This window comes from Homalodisca vitripennis, chromosome 1, assembly GCF_021130785.1.
Source record: "Homalodisca vitripennis isolate AUS2020 chromosome 1, UT_GWSS_2.1, whole genome shotgun sequence".
NCBI classification, from domain to species: Eukaryota; Metazoa; Arthropoda; class Insecta; order Hemiptera; family Cicadellidae; genus Homalodisca; species Homalodisca vitripennis.
This window is the reverse complement of record NC_060207.1, coordinates 161,482,416-161,506,416: the sequence shown is the minus strand read 5'-3', so window position 1 is coordinate 161,506,416 and position 24,001 is coordinate 161,482,416. Positions and strand designations below refer to the sequence as shown.

The window sequence follows — 24,001 nt, the reverse complement described above, 5'->3', positions numbered from 1 at the left end:
GTTAAAGAAATATGCATACATGTTCATATAACTATTAATTTATGACTACTAATTCCACTACTGCATTGTTAATAAAATTGGGTTAGTATGCCAGTCACCATTGGACTAAAAAATTTAAACATCATTAAGAAGATCTATCTATAAAAATGTCAGTATTTTTTAATATGGTATTATCATTTCAAAAAAGGTTGATAAACAACTAGTGCGTAGTAAAAAAATAGATGAGCTCATATTTTTCACTTGTTTGACAAGCATGCTATGTTTAATTAACTTCTACGAATATTCTATAACAAACCTTTATCTTTAGCAGCAGAAATCAAGGCTTTCAGATCTTCAAGTGTGCCGAATGAGGGTGCAACCGTCTTGAACTCATCGACTCCATCTGATTCCTTGTCAGATACTTTAAGGATGTTAGAAAGAACAACAGTTTTCACTCCAAGGCTGCTTAAGTACTCCAATTTTGTTGTGAAACCTGAAATGTTAAATCCATTTTAGGACTTTATAATTCATAATTTGTTTTAAAGCATTTCATTTTCTGATAGTGATGAATTTATATAATAAATAAGTTAAATCCATTTTAGGACATTAATTCACTATTTGTTTAAAGCATTTTCTTTTCTTGTAGAGATTAGTTAACAGAATAAATGACAACTTAAATAAATACCATAAATAAGATACAAAAATAAAATATAGTAGACAGAATCTATATGTATACAGGGTAAGAGTACGTACCACATACACTATGCGCCGCATAAAAGACTACGATAAAGTTGTATAATAAACTTTAAGTAGGTATATTTTTTACTATGTTATATGTTAAAATGTCATATGATTGTACTTAGTTTGTTCTGATTTATTCGTTTTTGTGAGTCACCATTATGGTTACCCATTAGACCAATGTAAAAATGGTTACTAACACTAAGCCAAATCCTATGGCATGACATGCACCATCATTGAACTCGATGTTTCCTATATAGATATGAAGCTTTATATCTACAGGTCAGTTCATTCTAAAGACATTGTGTAGACTAACAGACAGACATAAATAAAAAAATTTTCCACCCCTCAATAGGCTTTGATAATGTTCAGCCAATTAAATTTAAATGCACATAACAAAAAGGAACATATTTTAATAATACTAAAGCTACTTGATTATACAGAGTAAAATAAATAGGAATTCTTTAGATAAATCTGAAATTATCATAACCTTTTCAAAAACTTAACCCTTTGAGTACCAACGCCCGATTTTACCGGACGACAAAAGGTGTCTGAAAAGTGCCAACGTCCGATTTTACCGGACGACAAAAGTTGGCCGAAAAGTGCCGACGTACGATTTTACCGGATGTTCGGGAAAAAGTCACTAAAAATTGTAACCTTTAATATTTTAAAATAATATCATATTGAAATGTTTGTGAAGAATCGTTCTTTTCAAAATAAAACGTTATAGTACACTTCCGATCAAACTTTAAATTATGAAACCCACATATAAACATTTTTGGTTGCCATAGCTACCGGAAACAATGTGACAATAGTTTCTTAAAAGTTGTATAACTTACTCATTATTGAAGATAATAATATAAATTTTTCAAGATTTACAGACAACTGTATACACTTTCCAGTGATATGGACTAAGAAAAGGATATGATTTTTTTTGGTCTTTATAATTTGGTTGAAAAATGAAATTTAAAAACATTTTTGAATTTTGTTTAGGTAAGTCCATTTTTGGTATTCCTAAATTTAGTGTTATGGTAACTTTGTTATTTTATGTTAATTAAACAGAGTTTTCAGAGAAAAATAAAAAAATAATCATGTTGATAGCTTATTAAATAATCGAACTGTGAATTTTTTACTAAAACCTTGCAAAATGCCTGCAAAAGGGCTGGCACTTTTAGGTACACCCACTAGAAAAATACCTGGCACTTTTCAGTATACCCACTCAATAAATACTTAGCACTGAAAGGGTTAATACCAGTTAGCATACATAACAGAAAACAGTAGTTCTGAATAAATACTGGGTTAACTTCAATATCTTCCACATTTTAGTATAACAATTAGGCAGTCCTTCGAAAGTGATAAACACAAAATTTATTTCTATAGATCTAGCTGAATAATAAGATAAGAGTCAAAACATTATCACTGGATTACAGGATACGATCAAATCAGTACTGTGACTGTGTGCAGTTGTGTTTATTTAGATCAGCGGTTCCCAAACTGGGGGGCGCGCCCCCCTGGGGGGGCGTGGAGAAAGTCCAGGGGGGGCATGACACCCAATGAAATAATAAAAAAAAATTACAAAAATTAATTTCCTCATAATAATACTCCCTTCCCGCCATCCCATGACCCCCACCACCTGTTACCTCCATTTGGCCTTGGCGTGAGTGCGAGTGGTCCCTCCACCCCTACCACGCCCGCCTACCACTACCCCACCGCATCTTCAATCCAATGTCAATAACCTTGCACTTTGTTCAGTGCTTGTGTTGTAACTAGTCCGTTCGCCAGTCCGTTGTGCCAACAGTGCTTTCCGTGAATTATCGTCAGCGTGTTTGCTGTATTGTGGGTGTTCTGTAATTGCTGCGACGTTTGGATTGGAGCAATTGTTTTTGTGTTGTGCGAGTTCTGTGTGAAGCTGAATCAGAGAAGATGAACACGGCAAAGAAACGCAAGTATATTGACGAATTATATTCAATATGGGTTTGTTTCCTTGCTTAAAGATAATGTTGATCACCCTCAGTGCGTTATTTGCTATGAGGTATTAAGCAATGACGCGATGAGGCCTAATCGTCTTCTGAGACATTTGTCAACCAAACATGCCTCTTTAAAGGACAAACCTAAAGAGTTTTTCGCTGCAAAATCTAAGAATTTTAAAGCGCATGAAGTTAGATAGCACTGGATCTGCTGCTCAGTCATCTCTTAAAGTGCTTGAAGCTTCATATGAATTATCTATTATTGCTAAGGAAAAGAAAAAAACACACTATTGGTGAAACGCTTGTTAAACCGTGCATTTTAAAAGCAGCCGATGTTGTCCTTGGAAACTGATAGTAGGCAAAAGCTATCACAAATACCACTTTCAGACAACACCGTAAAACGCCGCATTGATGATATGGCCAAGGACATTAAAAAACCAGGTGGTTGATGCAATAAAAAAAATCACCGTTTTTTTGCTATCCAGCTTGACGAGAGTACAGACATAGCACAATGCTCTCATTTGCTTGTGTATGTTCCTTACATTGAAAATGAAAGAATGAAGGATGAACTGATGTTTTCTACTGAGCTGTTGACCACAACTAAAGCTGTAGATGTGATGGAAAGCAGTATCAGACTTTTTTAAGAAACACGAACTTTCTTGGCAAAAAAAACTTATTGGTGTATGCACAGATGGTGCTCCTTCAATGCTGGGTTCTCGTTCAGGCTTTGTGCAGTTGGTCAAAGAGAAGAATGCTGATGTGGTTGAGATTCATTGTTTTATTCACCGCCAAGCCTTGGCAGCAAAAACTCTTCCTAACGAACTCAATGCTGTTTTAAAGCTTTGTATTAAAGTAGTCAACTACGTTTAAGAACAGTGCATTAAATACTCGACTGTTTTAAAATTCTGTGTGAAGATTTAGGAAGTGATCACAAAACGCTGCTATTTCATACAGAAGTACGATGGCTATCAAAAAGGCAATATGTTGGGAAGACTATTTGAACTCCGTGATGAAGTGATAACGTTTTTGGCACAGCAGAAACAAAACGAGCTTAGTAAAAGGCAATATGTTGGGAAGACTATTTGAACTCCCGTGATGAAGTGATAACGTTTTTGGCACAGCAGAAAACAAAACGAGCTTAGTAAAAGGCAATATGTTGGGAAGACTATTTGAACTCCATGATGAAGTGTGATAACGTTTTTGGCACAGCAGAAACAAAACGAGCTTAGTGCAGAGTTAAAAAAAACCCTGGAACCAAGTGATTTTGGCCTATTTATCAGACTTTTTTGACACGTTAAATAACCTAAACTTGAGACTGCAAGGTGCAGACTCAAATATAGTAACACATCGAGATGCCATCAAGATGTACGTTGAGAAACTACAACTTTGGATACGTTAAAGTGTCAATGAACCCCAGCAATTATTCAAGTTTCAGCAAAGTAGTGTCAGTCTCAGAAGAAGTATGTTTTGAGGACGTTTTTGAAGGACCCCGCTTTTGAAAAACTTGATAATTGACCATTTGAAGAACCTCAAAGAGGAGTTCAGCAGGTACTTTCATAACTTGTCAGAGGAGTTGTACAAACTATCAACTGAACCCGTTCAACATGGACATACAGTTGCTGCCAGAAGAGTTACAAGAGGAGGGAATAGAAATAAAAAATGACTCTGCTGCAAGATACGATTTTGACAAAATGGACAAGCCCTCATTTTGGTTAAAGTACTTAAAAGTTTACCCCAGTGTTTCAGGGAAAGCTGTTCGGATGTACTTGCCTTTTTCAACAACATACATGTGTGAAAAAGCGTTTTCAACTCTTGTGGCGATCAAAAACCAAGGGTAATTTCTAAGTAATATATGGGTCAACCTCGATTTTTCTCATATTACAATATAATGTTCCAATAGTCAATTAGAAAAGGAAATGACTAGAATTTCTTGCCGGAAAGCAGTTATAGGGAGCAGGCCAACTCATATTACAATATAACGTTCCAATAGTCATTTAGTCATTTAGAAAAGGAAATGACTAGAATTTCTTGCTGGAAAGCAGTTATAGGGAGCAGGCAACCGCGAGAATTACCTATTAGTGATAAGGGGCACTGACGTGATCTGGGCTTCAATTTTGGAACTACTCGAGTCAATTTTTTTTCTAAAAGAGCAAGCAGCGCGAAGCGCTGCGCAGCGGGGCAAGCATCGTGGCGTGATCTTCGTATATACTGAATTGATTCAGGCCAAAGGAATGACACAGATTCCTTTACCAGATTTTTACGGAGATTTTGTATTGGGCGGATTATATTGGTTTACTTTGCTTTCCAGCATGTAATTATGTGTTTAAAATTGTGTTGTAAATAACAATTTTATCAGGAAATTTTTAATAAAAAAAAAGGATCACGCATGATGCCTGCCGCTGCGCAGTGCTTCGCGCTGCTTGCTCTTTTAGAAAAAAAATTAACTCGAGTAGTTCCAAATTTGAAGCCCAGATCACGTCAGTGCCCCTGATCACTAATAGGTAACTCTAAGCAATATATGACCGTTCTGGCGGTTGCCTGCTCCCTATAACTGCTTTCCGGCAAGAAATTCTAATCATTCCTTTTTCTAAATTGACTATTGGAACATTATATTGTAATATGAGAAAAATCGAGGTTGACCCATATATTGCTTAGAATTACCAAAACCAAGTACCGCAACAAACTTGATGTCGAAAGTGACCTACGCTGTGCTTTGTCTGAAACTCAACCCAGGATCTGTCAGCTTATCCAGAAACATGCAAGCGCAACCATCTCACTAAATTTACATTTTATGTTTTGTTTTTGTAAGTAGGTAGGCCTATTGTTTCACCTTCCTTAAATTGAAAATGTATCTGTGTTACAATGTTAAATTTTGTATCAGTTATTATATTCGTTTTTCATGTAATACTTGTTTAAATTTTCACCATACGTACAATTATTGATATGTGTAGGGGGGTGTGGGGGGGTCTCCAAATAACCAGAGGGGGCGTGGTACAAAAAAGTTGGGGAACCCCTGATTTAGATGGATAAAATTGTAAATTTAACCTTACCTTAATTAATAAATCAATGCAATACTGATTGAGATTGGAGCGCTAACGTGGTTTGAGCTTGGTCTTTGTTTGATACTAGATCTTTAGGTATGGTTTTCTTTTTTTGCCATCAATACGAGTGGCCAGGAGCATAGGTGATCAGTACTTTCACATGCCAAATCAAACTTAGGTATTTATTTATTTACAATACCGTGACCATGGAAAATGGACTTTTTTTTTCATGGGTTGGGCATTTATAGCCTAGTATTATTATCACAGGTGCATATAAACTGGGGGGAAAGAATATTATTGTATTATATTGATGCCTTTCGGGCATTATTGCGTTAAGGAGCAGGGGCATCACGTGATCAGGGATTCGACTTTTGCAAGCTCGAGTTAATTTTTTTTCTTAAAGAGCAAGCAGTGCGCAGCACTGCGCAGCGGGCAGGCATCGTTGACAGGATTAACGTACTAGTCACTATCGTCTTTACGAATTGCTTCCACGTAAGATAACGAACATCCAACACAAAGGTGTGCCATTACCACTACTGAACTAGGAGGTTAAGAATAGACACGGAGGAACAAAATAGTTCAAAATGGCGTCCCTTCTTTATTTGAGAGAGCCGCGGAGTAATACCAAACTGTCAAATATGGATAGTGTTGCCAGAGGTACTGTCAAAAACAGAGTTTTCAGAGAATTTCAAAAAATCGTAACTCCTTTGATTTTCGTTGCCGACGAATTTTTTTTTTCACTATTGTTTTCAGGAAAAATTGTAGTTTTCAGGAAAAAAAAATGAACATACCTTTCCATGGTCACGATATTGTAAATTGATACCCAAACTTAATATGTTCAAGCACTTTCCTGACCTCAGATCAGTATTGACAATCTAGCACGGGACAGTACTGATTGTTTAACATCCATCTGTACACCTCACTCAGTATTGCTAAAATCAGTGTTGTTTCAATTGTCCCCATTGTTTGTTGTGCTCTGTGATGTCGGCAAAATGTAAACGTGTTGTACTTAGTCTTTTAGACAAATTCAAAAGGACAGAACAATTAATAAAACTTAACTGGTGTCTTTGGAATACCTACAAGACTTGGTGTCAAAAATTAGCATCTAAGCTCAGACAAATTTGTTCTATTATTTCTTTTAGATTAATTTATTAAAAGTTATTGTAGTGTGTATTTTTATTCCAATAACGTGTTTCGTATCCAAATCTCCCAGCCCTCTACCCTCAACAAAAAACTAAGACCTTTTTTATAAATTGGTAATTATCCGAACATTCCCTGCACAAATTGTTTAGGATAATCTATTGTATCTCCACTATGCTATGTTAGCTTCATTCAAAGTAATTAAAAATCAGAGTAAACACTTAGGCCTAATGTTCATTCCGGGTATTTTGAATTTTAATGATGAATAGGACATGGGAACTGTATAGAAATTTTTTTTTAGAGCTGCCAAACCGCTAGAAACCATTAAAATTAATGTACATTAGAATTGAGACTAGTCTACCGCTTTAAAGATTAGGAAATAGAATTAAATAGGTCTAACACCCTAACCTGAAAAGTTCAGAAAATGCATTTTGATTATATAGGGGCAGATTCATAAACTTTGTATTTGTATTGGCTTCGGTGGCTTTGTAATAGTATGATATCTTGTTATTAACAAAGTACTAACCTTGGAAGTGTTTACCACTCTTCCAAATAAAATTAGAACTACTTTACTTGTTAGAAATTATGTTTAGATGAATTGACAATATTTGTTTGGGCTCAGCTCACAATAATGACTAGAAGCATTCGTGATCAGACCGTCTAGAAATTTGTGCTTTTAGTGGTAGGTACTATCTCGTGAGATGTTTTTCGTTAGTCATCTGTGCAAGACAGCACCGACGTAGACCTATTTGATGGAGACACTTGTGTTAGCCTGGTATAAACTAGAAAGCCTATTCTAAGAAATTCATTGTTAGCAATAGGCTACCTTAATTCGGGTAGGGTAGGCCTACGATAAGCGGACCCGGTTTTTATATCGAAGAATGTAATCATCGATACTTAATATTCGCATCTCAAATCCTAGACTATCAATCGATATAAAAGTATCTATAGTCCTCAATAACAATCTTGTTTTTAATTAAAATATAAATTTAATATTTACAGTGTGATCAAACAAATTATTATAGGCTAACCAAAATTAGGAAAACTGAAGACGATCATATTTGCTCCTCTCACAGTTACAGTTGATTCTTTCCCACAAATTTCACATAATGGGTTTTTTGGTACGAGTCCAACTTGTTGAAGTAACGAAAAACATGTCTTATCATCTTTCAAAGCAATGTCGTGTAGTTTTCTACGACTGACTGCCATTTTTAATAATCAAATGTTACTTAAATAAAATTGAAATATTACCTTGTATTATTTTAGTGTTTACAGCTGCTGGTATAGATTATTTAAGTTAATTGTTCAAAATAATTAATAAGTATCGATTGATTATATCGATGGTTATGATCGTTTGCCAATTTCGATATAAAAAACCGAGTCCGCTTATCGTACCCTACCCCTTAATTCTTTTGGGCCATCTTCACTACACTATTGTTGTTATTTTACTAATCCATGTATATCAATAATGACCTACACTACTTTTGATTCACATCACAAGATCACGTGAAGCAAAGCTCAGATGTAACAAGGAAATATCGCTCTACGTAAGAAAAATAGTTCCACTTTGAATGCCCTACAATGTATTAGTTTTCTGTTATTCACCTTTTAATAAAATCCCTAAACTGTTTAGTTCAGGATGTTGATTGAAAAAGGTTAATAACATGACATTTGCATTTTGTTTAGCATAAAGGTTTGAAGGCCAAAAACACTTACCTTTTAGATCGCCTTGCAGTTTGGAAGAATCCTTAGTAAATGTAGCAACATTGGCCTTGTACAGAGGGCTCTGTTCCCACCACTCTCTAGGAGTTGGAGGAGCACATTTGGGAGCAAGAATTATTATGGCGATAGCTCCTGCCAACATAGCAGCCCATAACAGCCAAAACAATATAAAGAGAAACCATCTTGTTCTCACCCAAAAGGGATCACTAGCAAATTTCATAAGCTCCTCTTTTCCCATTCCAGCAAATGCTGATTTTAAATTTTCAATATCAATTTTAGCATCACCATTCTGAGAACTAGGAGTTATATACTTAACCTCAATCCCTTTGGAATTGTGACCATTTTTCTCATCAACCAATTTTTCACCTGCTCCATCATCCTGGGGTGATGCAAGATTAGAATCTTTCTCCATGATGGATTACTACAATAAGGATGCTATTAGATTTTAAATCACACAAAATATACCACTTAAGTCACAAATTAATGATTGCTGCACCAAAACTAATCATATGGTAGTTACCAAAGTTGATCTGGAAAGGTAAGCCAATTATGTAGCTATAATAATTTGTTGACCTCTAAGATCACAATGCACAAGAACTCCAACCGTTCAAATAAGCACAGTATCCCACAATGGTTTATACTCGATGACCGAGAAGAAAGCTTCCAGGAACTCGAATGGGAGGGATAATGGACAAGTTGGCGGTGTTTATTGATGATGCAATCTCCAGTACAGAGCGTTGATTGGTGGTCCAAGTCAAGGCCCATTGATTTGTTGAGAGACAGAGCGTTCTTGGGTTGGGTACTTGCGCGCGCATAATAGGTCAAGAGCACCATCCAGAGCCAAACCACTGATAACATGATAGCTAACAGAGGTTAATTCGAATTGATGAATGATTACTATACTTAGTTCTTTAAACAAAAATCACTTTACAACTGAAACGATCCAATGCAATGTATACGTACATATATAACTTTACTTAAGATAAAATTTTTTCTGAATGTTGAACTTGTTATTAGATACCAAAATCCTTGTAATCAATTTCGTGTACTAAGGAAGTTATCAATCACATTTGGAGTATCAGATGCTTTCTAGATCATAAAGGAAATGTTATCCAAGAAACTGTTCAAGGTTATATTAATCCTTTAGGTATGTAAGATTTTATACTTATTCATGACGCTTGAATGAGTTTTTTTGTCATTTATGTTGACATTAAGTTTTATCAACTTAATATCTTGCCAGTTCTGATTTACCGAGAGAAAGTCAAAAGTGGATGCAATCAATACCAGGGAGTATCCGATATTTCGTGCTCTAAACGATGGAAGGCCGACGTTGGGCTTCATTTCTATGTCATTTTTCAACATGGTTGACCACAATATCTTACTTTGGAAGGTACAGCATATAGGGATTAGGAGTATTTTCCAATCGTATCGTGAACAGTGAACAGTGGCGTAGGCAGGGAGATATTGTAGTGTAATTGTAATAGTATAAAGTCAGTAGGCCACTAATAAATAGGCTAAAATGCTTAAAGAAAGTACGGTGTACATTATAACTAAATATTAGGAACAGAAACTATTTCGTTAATTAATGGATGGAACCCATTATTAAATAACACCATTTTGGTTCCAGTCAATTGGAAGTCAATTATAATAAGTAGGCCTCCGCTACCATAGTTAAAATTCTCGCTCATTGCAATGCTACCCGCAACATGGATATGCTTCGCACCTTTGAACGAAGAAGGCACTCACGTTGCGTAGTACTCGATAGCACATTTACAAACTACACTGCCAACAGCGCAGTTGTACAAATATAACCTATCGTTAACAACATACTTAATTATACGTTTCATATAACTTGGTTTTAGGATTGTGCTTATCAAGCAATTATAACAAACAATAACGAACGTTGAATGATTTAACAACACTAAGTTGTGTCCTCAATGTCAATATTTATTACAATTATTTTTTTAATGTATAGCATGTGTTTATACTAATATCTTAATATTAAAAAATAAATAAAACTAATTATAACTGATTATAACCTTGGTAGGTATCAAAATGATTTTTACAATTACGAAATGCTATTCTTTATACATTGATAAGTTACACGAATTTGTCCACTGTATAGAATGCCATATATAATACAAATTTGTTTAAATTTCTTTTGACTGATTTGTTACTGATTTCTAATTTAATACATTCTGAAAATATGTTGTAAGATCTGACTCCTGCATGTGACAGAAGACTTCTAAATAAACTTATTGTCGAGGCTGTGATGTACCCGAGAGAGTGCTACAATTTAATTTGTTGTGTGACGGCACGCTGGTACGCTGCTAGTGCTACGGCGAATCTGAGGCCCTGGTTATAACGTAGAGCTAAAGTTTAAAACTGTGTTATAAAATAGTAATTTCTCTCAAATCCGTCTTCAGGCATACTTAAATTACTTAAGGGGATCCGCCACTATCTACAACTTTTTTTGCTAATTTCAAAATTTATCATTATAATATGTTGAAAACTTGGTTTTTATAACTTATGAAAGCGTCAGGAGATAGAAATATTTAATCTGTCTCTGTTAAGACACTTGTACGAGTACTCAGTTTTACTTAAAATTGAATCTTAGGCTTTGATAATTCGTGACACATTTTTCACCCCTGAAAAATATGCCCTAAAAAGACACTTTGAATTTTTTATTAGGTTGTTAGTGACGAATTTTTCTTTGTTAGAGGATAGTAACTCATAGCTATTAATGAGTTGCATAGAGTCATCATTTCTTTGTTTGGTAACTTTACTTAAACAATGGTGCTTGAGTCCATGGTCTGGTAAAGAAATAATATTTCTTTTAGTGTTTCTTGACTTAACTCTTTGTCAATACGTTATCAGAAATGTAACCATTTGATAACTTGTAGGCAAATAATTGTGTTAGTATATTTAAAACACAAATTAAATTTGATAAACTATAAAAAAATTCAACAAAATGTAGTTAAATTGCAGTTCTGTGATAACGGCAGTTAAAGGAAAAACATATACATACGCACTATCTAAACAAATATTATTTTGGATACAATTTAACTGAAATGAGAAAGGGCAAAAGGAAGAACCAATACACGAATCCCGATCTGACACTGGCAAAATGGTTTTCACCATGAACTACTGCAGGTTCAAGAATTACAACACTATTATGCCAGATAAGTATATCAGGTTTTATACCAGAACATTGATAAAAATTATGAACAATCACAACAAAACTATAAATAAAAAATAAATAATTTGTATGTCTCTAATTGTGTTAATATATTTTAAATCCCAAAACAGTTGATGAACTATGAAAACTATCAAGAATTCTGAAGACTATAGCAGTACATGCAAAATGTAACAACAAATAATAACAGCGATCAAAGGAAAAACTTATATTATATGTTCTATCTGAACAAATATTATTAGTACCGCTATGATACTGGTAAAAAATTATCACACTGAGTTACTGCCGGATCAGGAATTGTAACACTATTAGGCCTACTAGACTATCAGATTTAGATTACTTGATCTTACAGAGATCATCATAAGTTTTAATTACTAAAGCATCTCGGGTTTCTCCTTACTTTGCCAGTATTTGCTCTCCACTTAACCATACAAATCTATAACCATGAGTCTTGGCTCTAAGTTTAACCCGCAAATGTCTATACTGGGGCCATAGGTTCTCGTTAAAATACACATAATTCCTTATAAAAAAAAGAAATACGGTAATCAATAAGCAGCCTTAAATACAGTATTTCTAGTACTGCACAACAATTTTGGTAATAACATTATAAGCCATAGAGGTTCAATTGTTCCAGAGGTGGTGTAGTGTTCATTCAAAATTCAGGCCACAGGTAGTTAGTAAGTATTAACTGCCATTTTCAAAAGGTCAAGTCTTGTGAAAGGAAACGGAAAATATACCTTAATATTGTGGTAGGCCTAATGAGCCAAAAAATCTATTTAGTACGTTCATGTATTGATATATCACAGTGTAATACCCTTGAGTTTAACGATTTGTTTTATGTAGTTAATTTTTCGATAATTTTATTTTACTTAATGTATTCTTCTCTTTATCTATACTGTATATATATATATATATATATATATATATATATATATATATATATATATATATATATATATATAAACGAATGTTTTTGTGTTTGTCTTTTATGGAATAGTAACTATTTGACCGATCTTTACGAAAATTTGTATGTATATGTATTTTTCCACGAAGAAGGTTTCTATGCTATGTCTATTGATGTAACTCGCCTCCAGGTGGCGTTGCCAAAGATAATAGTTTTCAAACCGCCTGCACATTATAACAGTTACGAATATTTAATAGCCAAACACTATTTGAAGGCGCTAAGTTATGATGTATATTTGTCTTGAAGATAAATTTCTGGTTGAACTTAAAGCTTGAGTGTTAGCCCACTTTATAATAAAACACATGTACGTGTACAATGGCTATAAACATATACAGATTTTCTTGATCGTGGCAACAAAGCAAACTCTACATCGGCGTTGGAAATTTAATTTACTTGAGCCAGAAGTGCACATACACGGGTAAAGGCCATGTCACACTGCCGTGGCGTCGCATCCGTCCATCTGCGGATGGATTTTTAAAATAATCGCTAACCATGTTGTCAAATAGGACAAGTCACACTGACATAACCGACGTGGCGCAACGTTCGTCGCGTCGGCCACCGTCTGCTGCGCTATGCGGCTGGAGTGATCCTTGGCCGACGTCGGCGATGCTACGAAGGCTCCGCATGCGCATAAAGCACCTCCCCAACCCCCTCACCGGGGCACCGCGCGCTCTTGCCACTGCCTACTCCTTTTATTTTATATTTTTAATAATTTGTTTAAAAAACCCTTGCGCGAAGCTCTAAAACAGCCCGACACTCCAGGATGAAATGACCGCCAGTTCTAGGGTTAATGAATACTCTGGTGTCATGTTTATATGCAATCATTTTATTTGTTATTTTTCATATTATGTTTGATCTATAACAAAATTAAATAGGCCTTATTTTAAAAACATAAAGACTTATTACAAAACTGAAAACACCAACACAAAAATTATAAAATAATCCTTTCAAGTGCATCTTATATATAAAAACCAATAGTTTTAAAGAGGTATATCAAAGTATTGAATGCCCTAATTACTAAGTTCATAATAGAAATAGTATTGCATGTAATAATGAAAATATATTTTTTTTAAACAATAATTATTAATGAATACGCTCCAGAACAATAAATTAATTTTGTAGAGCTATAACAAACTATTAATTCCACTATCAGTGTATAACTAAAAAATTCAAAGTAGTTGAAATGTATAAGCAACTCCTAGAAAGACGTGGCGTTGGCCGCGGACGCGGACGCGTGTCTGGTAGTTTGACGGGATTCGAGACCGTCGCGGCATACGCGGACGTTCATACTATGGATGGACGGACGCGACGCCACGGCAGTGTGACATGGCCTTAACGCTTACGAAAAGCGTGCGAAGCCGCGGGAAACAGCTAGTATTATATTTATTTATATTAGATAATTTTATAGCTTACTAGCTAATTCTCCAATTGCAAACAGTGTAATTAAGTTAAAAATTTATGTGAAATAATATTTAAAACTATAGCCTATTATTACGATTTAAAATTGTTGATTGTTATCTGAGTAATACTATAGTAATTGATTAATCAGAACAACTGATGCAGACCTATCCAATATAAATTAAAAATATTACGCAATAGTTTAGATTATCTATGGCCAAAAAATTAATTTCCCTGTCTTAACATTTTATTTTCCAAGATGTTTTGCTGGTATATCCTGAGTCCCGGTGCCTCCCATTGAGGTATCTGTCTGAATCCCAACCACATTTGATGGAATATGTTTAGTTATTAGTAAGAAATTGCACAAGATTGTTTTATTTATTGATGGAAAATCATTATAAATTACTTCCTCAAGTCTTCTTCTTCTATGGGGTGGCCTATTGCCATGCACTTAAGCCTCAAGGGCCTTTTGCGCACCCCTGAAGGACACCATGAGGCCTACCAGTCTATGATTTCAGCAGTTCCACACGCCGCTGATACCTATCAGTTCCTCCTGGGGAAATTCATCACCCTTGTCCAAACTACCAAAGATGGCATTCAGCTACATACATTAAACTAGATTTTCTAATCACAAGCACACATTTTTATGAGAAACAAATGTAACTTATCCCCAGTTTTGAGTTTCCTATGATTTTGAGTAGACAAAAAATATTCAGATTCAAAATAAAATTATATTTAGTAGTACACTCAACAACGAATTAAATCCCAAGTTTCATTTATTATTTTCAAAAAATATATGTGTCATATAAAACAAAAAGTGCACTTTTAAAGAATTCACTTGTAACATGTTATCTGGAAACATGAAATACAAATGTACCAAAAGTTAAATAGTTACTATGGCCTATAGTGTGAGGCATAATATATTATACCACACATATATATTAAGTGACCTTATACATATATAAGGTCACTTTAAAATTGTTTTAAAACATTGGCTATGGCAGACGCATTACGGTAAGGAATCAGATTGAGAATATTGTTGATTTCACTCATCCCCTAATGATCCAATGTGGGTGATGAGGTGATATTTGAGAAATCCTTTTAATACACACATGTGTTGCGTGTTACATTATTTAAAAAGTATCATTGCACCAAATGCTTTGAGCATAAATAAATATATTATCTTTATCAATTTACAAGAAGTGCCTAAACGTTAATTTAAAGTCATTCTTAATATGATGTGGGAGATACTGAATCTTTTTCCAAGTGAATTTTTTTTGTGAAATATCCTTTTCGAGTATGCCTATATTCAATAAGTGCATTGTTATTTGTTTTATAAAATTTAAAAAATCTTTAAAACAACCTTAAAATTTTTAAATGACAAATTATGATAAATGGTACATCAAATTAAAGATCTCCTTAAACCAAACATTTGCTGTACTGTACTAAAGTTTTAGTCTATAGCTGTTAAAAAAATGGCAGCTGGAAACAGAATTTAAAATGCTCTTTCAACAAATTAAGTAATTACCCTCCAATAAGTTAGCTTTGTAACAAAACAAAAAGAAACACCAATATAACTACAACGATGTTTAATAATGTTGTAAAGTTTTACATTCTTAACTTAAAATATAACAGTAATAGTTCAAATAAACAAGCTCAATACACAACTTTGAAGTGGAAACACCAATTTCAATAAGCTTATAACCACTAAGGTACTTACTAGACATTTGATCTGACAAATATTAGTTGACTATACTAACTCATTTCCTTGGTTTGTGATGTAAAAATAGTGTATCTCCAAAATGCCAATAAAAATGGAGAGGCATTTGAAGAGTTTCAGAGAGATTTTTCCTTTATTATTGTCAGGTTCGACCTGTCCTTTTTCATGCACATTAACAGCAAGTTTTTGAAAAACCATTGGTGACTATGGTTCTTGTTTTGTCTGTATAATTCTGTTCGATATACAGATTCACTGCAGCTGAGTTTTGAAAACATTCGCTTATCAACATTGGCACTTGTAATGTCATCTCATTTATGGAGTTTCGAAGAAACACTACACCATCTCCTACATCTGACAACAATGAACCGACTTTTTAAAAGTCTAACGTTTTTCAATACTAATGTTTATTGAAATTAAATAAGGCAATTGCCATTTATACAATTTAATGTATATATATATATATATATATATAAGTTTTATATATATATATATATATATATATATATATATATATATATATATATATATATATATATATATATATATATATATAAAGAGGTGGAGCCAGTAACTATTTGCTTGATTAATTTACGAATAGTCACTAGTCATAATTTATATATATATATATATATATATATATATATATATATTCGTAAATTAATCAAGCAAATAGTTACTGGCTCCACCTCTTTTTTATCAGAACCACAGTCCATCATTCAGGAAAAAAGCCAAATGTAGAAAGTAGAATGAAAGATCAGGGAAATTTAGTACAACTTCTCATTTAATCATCTCAGGGGTACTTTTTCGATTTAAAATCACATATGATCTGGCATGGAATCTGAGGTTAGGAAGATACAGATTGGAAATGACCCTGGCCATCAGAGTGGGATTCGGTGGCCCGCACTTCTGGCGAAAGAAGAAAAACATCCCTCAAAATAGTACCCAAAATCACATACGTGCTCATAAAAGTTAAATTTAACTTTGGTACGGTACTACTAGTAACATATTTATGATAACCTAATGTAACTTGCAGCACATTGTATAATATTGACCTCCATATAATACCAAAATACAGTTTATGGAATAGGGAAATAATAAATTTGATTAATACAAAATGTGTCTTTTCATAAGTAACATTTGGATTAAAGACAAATCTTTAAAGACAGAGTCTTCTTACAAATTTAGAATGTGTACAAAAAATTTAAAATACATGGTGGGAAGTTCTAATACAGTAGTGAAGGTTGGGTCTCTCAAAAATTTGAAGCATTTATTTAAATGGGGATTAAAAAAATTGGAGCTCTGCCCCAGTTTAAGTTTACTCACTAGCCCACTCAAATTTAGAAGAATTATGAGGTGGCATGAACAAACCAGTGGTAGTTCTTAATGATGTTCTTTGCATCTTCCTTAACACTCATAACTATATTGGTCAAAGAGAGTTTAGATGGGAAAATATTGAAGCAGAATTATAAATTTTGTTTGAACCATTTTCATCATTGTGGGATGAAGAAATAAATTTAGCAATTAAATAAATATTATATTTTAAATTGAGTTGATTAAAATTAAAATTGTAACAATTATGAGAATGGAACATTCATATAATTAACTAAAAATAAAATTATCTTAAAATTGGTAAGAAATTATTAAAAGTGTTCCATATTGTTATATTTATAATTGATTTATATAATACTGTTATGCTGTATGAGAGAGGGTATGGACATGAAGAAGAGGTAGATTAGTAGAATTTCAGGAAATTACAGGATCAATTGAATAACTCAACATTTGACTTAAGAGTTTATTACAGTTCTTCATATTCAGAAATACATTAATTTTCATATGAAAATGAAAATATTTTATACAGTGAAAGAAATTACATATTTATTTTACATTATGTACACACTAATCAGTCTTTGTACAAAATATAATAACATAATTCATTGGACTCACTCTTTAAATTACAATAACTATATTTATATATGCAATACTGAAATAATATTTCAGTGGACAGAACATGTTAGACAGCTTGTATTGTAATCAATTAATAGCTTATTACATTTTTTGAATACCCTTACTAAAGGTTCTAACAGAATTCATTCTAAACAAACTTAAAAGTAAGGTATTTTATCATGTGGTAGATTACTGTTTGGTCGTATATACCCAGATTAATTCATAAAAACAGTACCCTACAAACATTGTACAGAAAAATTTATGAGTAGGAAACAACTTTTTAACTATCAATTCTTTTAGATGTAAATTTTGGTATACAGTACAGAACTAGGTTATAGGAGCAAAAGTAATATGAATCAACTGTGTTATTATAGTGTTAAGAAATAGTGACTATAATTCGGGTCCAGGTACTTTACACCTACACATAAGCAGATCCCACATACACACACACGGTGCAGGGGAAAAGGACTGGCCACAATGTCACCCTATTAATACCCTATTAATAGTGCACCTCCTCAAACTAACCCAGATTTTTGTTATTTTTAAAAAGTAATTTGTATGTATAAACATTATAACAAAAAAAAGATACCTAACAACATACAATTCACTGAAACTGTCACAGAGTGTTGGTTAGTCTTGAGTGTAAGATAACACTGAATAGCCCGGAATGGAAATTGGCAGATGCTGGGCTGGCCCCAACCCTCCGCACTTGTGACTGTGGGGGTGTGTGCGTACAAGGTACCTGGCCGTTCAGCCGCAATCCCTAATTGCTAACACTGTAGAGTGTCATTTGTAACTGAGGTAAATGTATACATTTTAAAATAAATTTTGTCGTTCTAGTACTAGGACTAAATCTTAATGAGAGAGGTATTTAAAACTATTAAAACAATGCATATTCATTACAAACCTTCAAGAAAAGAATATAACGAATGAAGTGTATGTTAAAGTATTACAAAATAAAATAAATCTATTAAATAAAGACCTACAATACTTTCTTAACCTGTTTCAAACATGCGCATAATTACAATTTCCCAAATGGTCTACATGTTTTGACCACTGTACATACATTAATTATAAATTGCTATCTACAAAGAAGCTGTACAGAATTAGATTTAGTGTTATCAAGTTGTTTAAAAAAATTAATAATTTAGTAGTGAATAAACATGATTGGTCTAATGACTTTGGTCTTAAATTGAAGAGAAAATATTAAGTTAATAGTTGTAAGAAAGAAAAGTATACATTCATATTTATTCCACGTTATCATGGGTTTAAACACAGTAAAGAAGTTATAGAAAGAGTACTGGTGACCAGATTAATGATCCTTTATAATTTTAACAGCTACTATATTTGGGAGTTAAACATAATACCTAATCCCATGCAAACCCTGCAATTCTGGCAGTCATTTTGTTCCATTCAGAATAAGGAGACAGTGAAACTTGGCTTCCGTAACTTTGGTATTGGAATGTGTTTGTTTGATAGGTTATAAAATGGTTGATTTTCTTAGAATCTTTCCTTTGATAGCCAACTAGAAAGCAGTGTGATATACAAGTGTTTTATATGCAACTGTTACCAAAAGTTTTTTTTCTGCAGTGATAACACTATTGGCTCAGTGTTATTCCAGCACTATAGTTGAAGATTTGTCTCTTATAAGTTGTGTAGTGAGGAAATTTGTTTTCACGGTTTTGCTGTCTTGTTCCAACTCTTTCTGAAATTTTAAGGTACTTTAATATTATCTGAAAGCCACTATTTTTTCCTTATGGGAAACATAAAAAACTAAATTATTGGAAAGAACAGACTTTATTTGACTTACAACGTACAACGTGATCTGACATCAGAAAAGTTGGATGATATGGGATGTGATCTGAGGTCAGGAAAGTACCGATTAGAAATGCCTCTGGCAGTCACTTTGGGCTTTGGTGGTGCCTTGCACGTTTGATAACAAAAAATATTCCTCTAGATAGTATCCAAATTCAAGCTCAGATCACATGAGCTTCGTTATATTTTTAATTTATTTATAATAGGTACATACGTTTGTACCTACTTATATAGCTTAATAACAAATAGGATAGGGACAGAGTGGCCTCCTTCTTGCCGTCATCACGTCCTTATAGGAGACAGAAAACAAGAACCGATCATCATAATGAATGACATGTAATTTTCACAATAAGTCAAATAAAGTCTGTTATTTCTAAAAATGTAGTTTGTTGAAGTCTCCAGTAAAGAATAAACTCTTCAAAAAAATATTGGCCTCCGGATAATACTAAAGTGCCAATCGTAATTTACTCAAAATGCTTATTGTTCAGGGGGCTTTTTGTCTTTCACAAAATTGATGACTAGGGTATACAGGGATAAGTCTCACTTAAATGGGTTTAGTAGTTTTAGATTATTTTGTATTAAATTTTACTTACAATGGTATGTTTTATTCAAGGTAGATGCTAGTATATTTTGGTACTTTTATGTTTGGTGTAATTTATTCTCCTTTACCGTATTACAGCATGTTTGTTAATATTCCTTTCTTGTATTTCACAGCATCCATAGACGAGATATATGTATAAACATATTGCCCTAAATATGCTCATGCTCCTTCTGCTACTTATGTTACTAACAGTAAACCTTCTGCAACAATGTGTTATGTGAGCTCATGCTTGTTTAAGATAAAGTGTCTATGATATACCTAATCACAATTGATACTTCAAACTCATTCTGAGTATTATGAAGATATTACAATAATAATGATAATAAAACAATAAAGAATGGGGCCTTAAATCAATTAAATCTTGGTTGTATTATTATAGGTGTAGTAACTAGAACCAGTTGTGCTAAGTCCAGTTAATGGTAGTACTAGGCTTGACCATCGGACTGCAACGTGAACGGTTGTTGACAGTTTTATCTTTCTGTGTTTTATCTTTTCTGCAATGAGTCCTATAGAAACATGATATTATGTGAAAGTAATGTACTAAATTCCTCTGCTATTTAGACTAAATAATTGATTTTAAGTTGTTTATTACTGTAATAAGGTTGTAATTTTTTAGCTTAATAGTATTCTTTTATAAAGACCCTGTATATTTTAGTATTGTAGTCTTTGATATGGTCAATACAGACTAATAAATGGTAAAAATTATTTGTTTAACAAAACAGAAAGCTTATTAATACACAAATGCAACAGTGATATAGGTATACAATAATTGGCCTTAACATAATATAATTTTAACTTACCATATTTATTTAATCAAATCTACAGATTGATTACCTTGAGTTGGCTGGAACTTATATACTATGTATGGTATAATAAAAACAAATACAAATTTGAAGTTCAACAACTTTTATTTACTGTTATGAGATCATCTTACTTTGTTTACTGAATTATTCTTTTTGACATATGTTGAAAGTCCTACTTCTTATAAACATATAAAAGTAGTTTATTTAATTGTTAAATGAGATAATATTAATTTAATCTTCCCAGTTTAAAATTTTAGATGTCATTTCAACAGGAAAATTAGATTTACTGTAAAGACAAAATTCTCGACTGGTTTATAGCAAAATTCAATTTAATATATTTTAGAGTTCAATATTCTGGCAGTGATAATAAAACACCCTGAGTTTCCTTGGGATTGAATAACAACTTAAAACATTAATAACTTGTGATAAACACAAATAACATATATGAAATTATAAACATATTATTACATATTTAAATATCTAACAATAACCATGATATTTTGTACATCAATATAATTATTGTACTAAATGACAGATATGTGAGAGTAGTCAGAGTTCAGAAGCTTGTAAGGGAAATGTAAAGCAGTAATTTAGGTATAAGCATGTAATAAGAGTCAAGTAGCATGCATGGATGGATGTCTAACATAGCTGAAACACTTTGGAGTGTTTTTCTTCATATTTTTATTCGATGACTAAAATTTAAATAAAATAACTATTTTTAGAGAACCATTCTACATAGATCCTATAATTTTTCGTATAAAAATGCAAAATACATAAATGGTTACACAAATATATTTTGTTATACAAAAATTTCAAAAATCCTTTATAAATTTAGCAATGAGTTGTAAAAAATGGTTTTGTATTTTTGTTTTGATCTTTTTTTACTGTATTCAACTAGGTGAATCTAACCTATATTAGGTTATTGTCGTCTTGTTATAAATGGTTCCAGGTACATTCAATGTAATTGTGGACTATATTTTACTTAAACAACTAAGTATAAAATGTTTTATGTCTAGTGTACTAAACATTTTTATTGTTTTGTATGAAACATCATTAGAAAAATTAATTGAAGCATTTAAAATTAGAAATGCGTTTACTAAATTACAAATCACAAATCAATTATATTTATTTGATTAAGGGCTCTTATCTGTCTTCCAATTACCCTTGTCTCAAATCTCCACTACATCATTTTTTTATAATTTTGAACAATACATTGCAGTAATTGCACCTGAAATTAACTCTGAGCTACATTCAATAATACAGTACAACCTGTCATATTCAGATCAAAACGGTAAATGTTTTTCTGAAATAAAATAAATTGATATCATAGATATATAATTAGACATCAGCATGAAATAGTTCTATAAAAAATATTTGTTTGAATTGCACTTGTACACCCAATATAATGATGATGATCTGTCCAATAACTTAATACAGTATGTCTAATTAAGAAAAAATTGTTATTTTTCTGTTGCCGCCAATTTAAGTTAATTTGCTGTCAATTTAATTATACAATTTTAATATTTTAAAAGTATTTAAATGGTATACGAAATATATGTAGATATTGTGAACATTACTGTTTTTTAAAGTACGTTCTCCAATATAACAAAAAGACTGAGTTAGTGAAAATAAACAATCATAAAAACTGGCAAGTTTAATCGATTCTGCTCTTTTCACCTATTACAGATAGTTAGATAAGGGACTTATGCAGTACTTATGTTACTGACGGCTCGGCTCAATGTACTGTAACGTGTCCCAAATATGACAGATTTTACTGTTAGTATACTTGAATAAAAATTATACAATGTTGTGCATCTTTGTAGCTCATATTAACTACCTTAATAATATCAAATATTCCTAATAGTAATTTTGGTTTAAATATAATTTACAACTTTTATTCCAGTCAGTAATTAATTTAAACAAATTAACTAACTGTAAGAAATTACATACAACTTTTTACAAAAATAGTACACTTATGAATGCTTTGCAAATGTTGCTAGAAGAGACTAATAGAATTACAGCGGTTTCAACACTTTATTGCAAAGCTTTCAATACTGGAGTGAAATTATAGACCTCTGATACCTTATGATAATCTATCTTTGGTAAGTTACGACTACACTAATACTGTATACATTTATAATTTTATATCACATGTAAGACTTAACCAAAGGTAAGAGTTCACGTGTGCGTATCGGAGTCACCACTAGAAGCTAGTGAGAAATTTGCAGAGTCTCGCTCAGGTTTGTGCTGGATGTTTTGTTTGAGATTCATAATTTGTGGGAAGGAATGGTGACCTGGGTCAGGGGGAGCGTACCCTCGAAGAGGGAGGGGGAAGAGACGTTTGGAGTAGGGATTGGGGTTGAACAGTCTCACCCCGTTGTGGTGGGTGGGAATTGTCGTGTGTTGTCTCGGAAATGAATTACAACTAGTGCCGCTGCCTAAGAGCGTAGGTACGGTCGGGTTGGACACAGGGAGGGGCATAGTAGAGCAGTGGGGGTAGGCTGGGTTCACCACTTGTGTGGGGTAGTGTGGGAGTGTAGCGGACTGTTGTGGTCGATCTGTGAACGATGTCAGCCGCATATTGGTAGCTCTGCCAAAGGGTTCCGTAACAGCTGTGCATGTTGGGGCAGTCTCGGGTCGGCTCACACGCCGCCTTATCACCACATCTTCCTCTTCACTTATAACCGGTGGACTCTTGGTGTAGAGTTGCTGTGGCCGGTAGGGTGCATAGATTGGCTCATGTGGATTGAGGGAGACACGGGCCCCCATGTTGCCGTACGTGGGTTCCTTCTGTACTGTAATGTTGTTCCGTAGAATTCCATAAGTCTGCTCCATGTTCTGGGCCCTGTAGGAGCTGTAGCTCTGGTCAGGCTGTGGGGGCTGCATTCCTCGTTGTAGTGAAACACTTCGCCACTGAACCTGAACCTGCGCATGTGCAATTCATTTCATTTCATAATTGAAAACAATTCTTTG

At 33.3% G+C, this 24,001-nt stretch overlaps 2 protein-coding genes across 4 annotated transcripts in view; both read right to left on the bottom strand.

Annotated features, from left to right (window-relative positions):
• Positions 1-9,315, bottom strand: part of LOC124375225 (neutral and basic amino acid transport protein rBAT-like) — a 34,215-nt gene extending 24,900 nt beyond the window's left edge. The window contains exons 1-2 of the mRNA XM_046833361.1: positions 8,582-9,315; positions 296-472 (exon numbers count right to left, since the gene is read on the bottom strand). Of these exons, the coding sequence (XP_046689317.1) occupies positions 296-472; positions 8,582-8,999 (595 nt within the window). The 5' untranslated portion in view covers positions 9,000-9,315. The remainder of the gene's footprint in view (positions 1-295; positions 473-8,581) is intronic.
• An 8,328-nt stretch (positions 9,316-17,643) lies between these two features.
• LOC124375224 (protein tincar) overlaps positions 17,644-24,001 on the bottom strand; it is a 450,528-nt gene continuing 444,170 nt past the window's right edge. For all 3 annotated transcript variants that reach the window (XM_046833357.1, XM_046833358.1, XM_046833359.1), the window contains one exon: positions 17,644-23,953. In XM_046833357.1, coding sequence (XP_046689313.1) covers positions 23,207-23,953 — 747 coding nt within the window. In that variant the 3' untranslated portion in view covers positions 17,644-23,206. The remainder of the gene's footprint in view (positions 23,954-24,001) is intronic.